Below are 2101 nucleotides of genomic sequence, written 5' to 3'. Positions count from 1 at the left end.
CTGCACTCGCACCCACACCCGCTCCCGCACCCAGGCTGGGCCAGGCCTGGCCTGGGAACTGACTGAATCGTACAAAAACGCAATAAAATTCTGAACTGACCAAATATAGTTTTTGGTCCATTTAGGCAATTGCCAACCTACAACCGCCCGCGCGCCCGCCCATCTATCCACCCGCCTGCATTCCCAGGACATCGAGATCACCGCCCACGAAAGCCACCGCTTCAAACCTCTCTCTTTCCCACCCAATTCTTCAAGCTTTGGAGCATGTTGATTGAGTCTGCGTGAAGCGAATGTCGTTGGATGCCTACGCAGTGCTTGGCGAGACTGAACAGTCGCTCGCACTCTGATGACATCGCCGGGATGGAGAGATAATCGAATGCCATTGTAGAAGCCGTGGATACCGTGAAATATTGGCCTTCCACCACGCCAGAGGCTCATCCACCTGCTTGGGCCGCTCAGAGAGGTATTGGTCAACCTCATTGTGATCCTCTATGTCGTCATAATAGTTGGAGCCGAGGAGGAAGCTGTTGCGCCCGGGACGGTCCTGGTGCCCTGGATTGTTGGTATCGAACGCAGCACCTTGATGGAAATACTGGCTTTTGAAATGCTGCTTGAATGCGTCGATCCAAAGCTGTCCATCTGAGCCGGCTTCAGGTTCAACTCCATCCACCTTCTTCTGTGCCCTGGGTGTAAGATCATTGTGAACCAGTATGCGTGCGAATCGCTGAGGAAGGCGGTGTACTCGTCGAGCTTCGTGACGGCTGATGCGATGCCTGCTTCAAGTGGATATATGTCACGGGTGGGCGCAACTGACCACTGCGTAACACCCTCAAAAGAGGGACCGTGGTTCGAACTGTCCAGTCGAACCAGGGGTTGCGCACATGAACCTCACACTGTCACTACCCGTGACAATATACGGTGATGGTATCATCCAGGGCAGGTGGGTTGGCAACAATGCATTCTTGAACGGGTGGAGCCGCTGTGGATCGCGGACTTGGGAGCTGAATCTCGCAGTCCCCCAAGCGCCGTGGAAATTGCGTACATGGCTGGGGTCGGCGAGATGGCATTGGCGGCAGTGGCATCTCGGCGGGGTCCGAGATCAGCGGTGGATCGGTTGCTCGGCTGTTTGGAAGGTAATCCAAGTGGTTAGCCAGACTCTGGCGGAGGTAATACAACGATGGAACGACTTCAGCCAACGTTGAACCATTGCCTTCAAAGGCCTTGGTAACGCGTGCGAATGGCCTCAATATCGCTCGCAACTTCACTAGTGTTTCCCAGTCGTCATCCTCCAACAGGTCCTTTGGCGAGATTCCATCCTTCTCAGCGACTGATTGTGTACAGTAGACATCGACAGACTCCCTCAATTTAATCGCACGTTTGACCATTGCGTACGTTGAATTCCACCGCGTTTCGTTGTCGGGTACCAATTGCAGGCCAGGAGCTGGGTCGTCTGAGGTGGTGAGGAATGCGTTGAACTTGGTGACCTCTGTTGCCGGTACTTGCTTAAACTCCATTGCCCTGATAAAAGCATCACGGCGTTGTGGGCTGCGGCGGATGAAGTAGACGACGTTGTGTAGCCGTTTGATCAAACCAGGATTGTTTTCCCCATCTTGCCACTCGATATTAGCCCTGGCGAGGAGGGCCTTTGCAACAAGATTGACAATGTGCCCAAGGCAACGAAGTCGCCGTTCCTTCTTATTGATAGGGACTTGCAGGCTCGTTGGGCTGGTCGGGAAAACGGCTGAGGATGGCGGCGATACATGTGTCATTCGAGGCAATGTTGTCGCATTGGAAGTAACCAAGATGCTGGTGTATTTCGAAGTCCTCGATGACGGTCAAAATCTCTGTTGCTTGCGCATCGCCAGAGTGGCTCACTGATGATACTCCGTACAGATTACAACGGTCCTGAATGCGCAGGTGGGTGCGTTGATGGATGCCCGGGCGGTGTGGGCTGGCAATTTCTTGGCAAATAAGTCAAATAAGCCAAATAAAGCTTGGCAAATATGGCCCTTTATTTGCCAAATATAGTGCCGTATTTGGTTTGGCTTATTTGCCAAGCATTTGATTTGGTTGCCAAATATTTGATTTGTGAGGAGCCTTG

At 52.8% G+C, this 2101-nt stretch overlaps 2 protein-coding genes across 2 annotated transcripts; both read right to left on the bottom strand.

Moving 5' to 3' along the window:
- N657DRAFT_706529 (uncharacterized protein) lies at positions 1–783 on the bottom strand (the record flags this gene model as incomplete). The annotated part of the gene is made up of 1 exon (XM_062797388.1): positions 1–783. A coding segment is annotated over exon 1 (480 nt), but the record flags the coding sequence as incomplete, so codon positions are not given.
- A 429-nt stretch (positions 784–1212) lies between these two features.
- N657DRAFT_693496 (uncharacterized protein) lies at positions 1213–1908 on the bottom strand (the record flags this gene model as incomplete). Its single annotated transcript, XM_062797224.1, has 2 exons — positions 1393–1908; positions 1213–1264 (listed from the first exon to the last, which is right to left on the bottom strand). The coding sequence occupies exons 1-2, from the start codon at positions 1767–1769 to the stop codon at positions 1213–1215; spliced, it is 429 nt and encodes a 142-aa protein (XP_062643478.1). The 5' UTR covers positions 1770–1908.
- Positions 1909–2101: the final 193 nt, after the last annotated feature.

Source organism: Parathielavia appendiculata, assembly GCF_033297405.1.
Source record: "Parathielavia appendiculata strain CBS 731.68 unplaced genomic scaffold N657scaffold_23, whole genome shotgun sequence".
Taxonomy (NCBI): Eukaryota; Fungi; Ascomycota; class Sordariomycetes; order Sordariales; family Chaetomiaceae; genus Parathielavia; species Parathielavia appendiculata.
The sequence above is the reverse complement of the archived record's forward strand: the minus strand, read 5'-3'. Positions and strand labels throughout refer to the sequence as shown.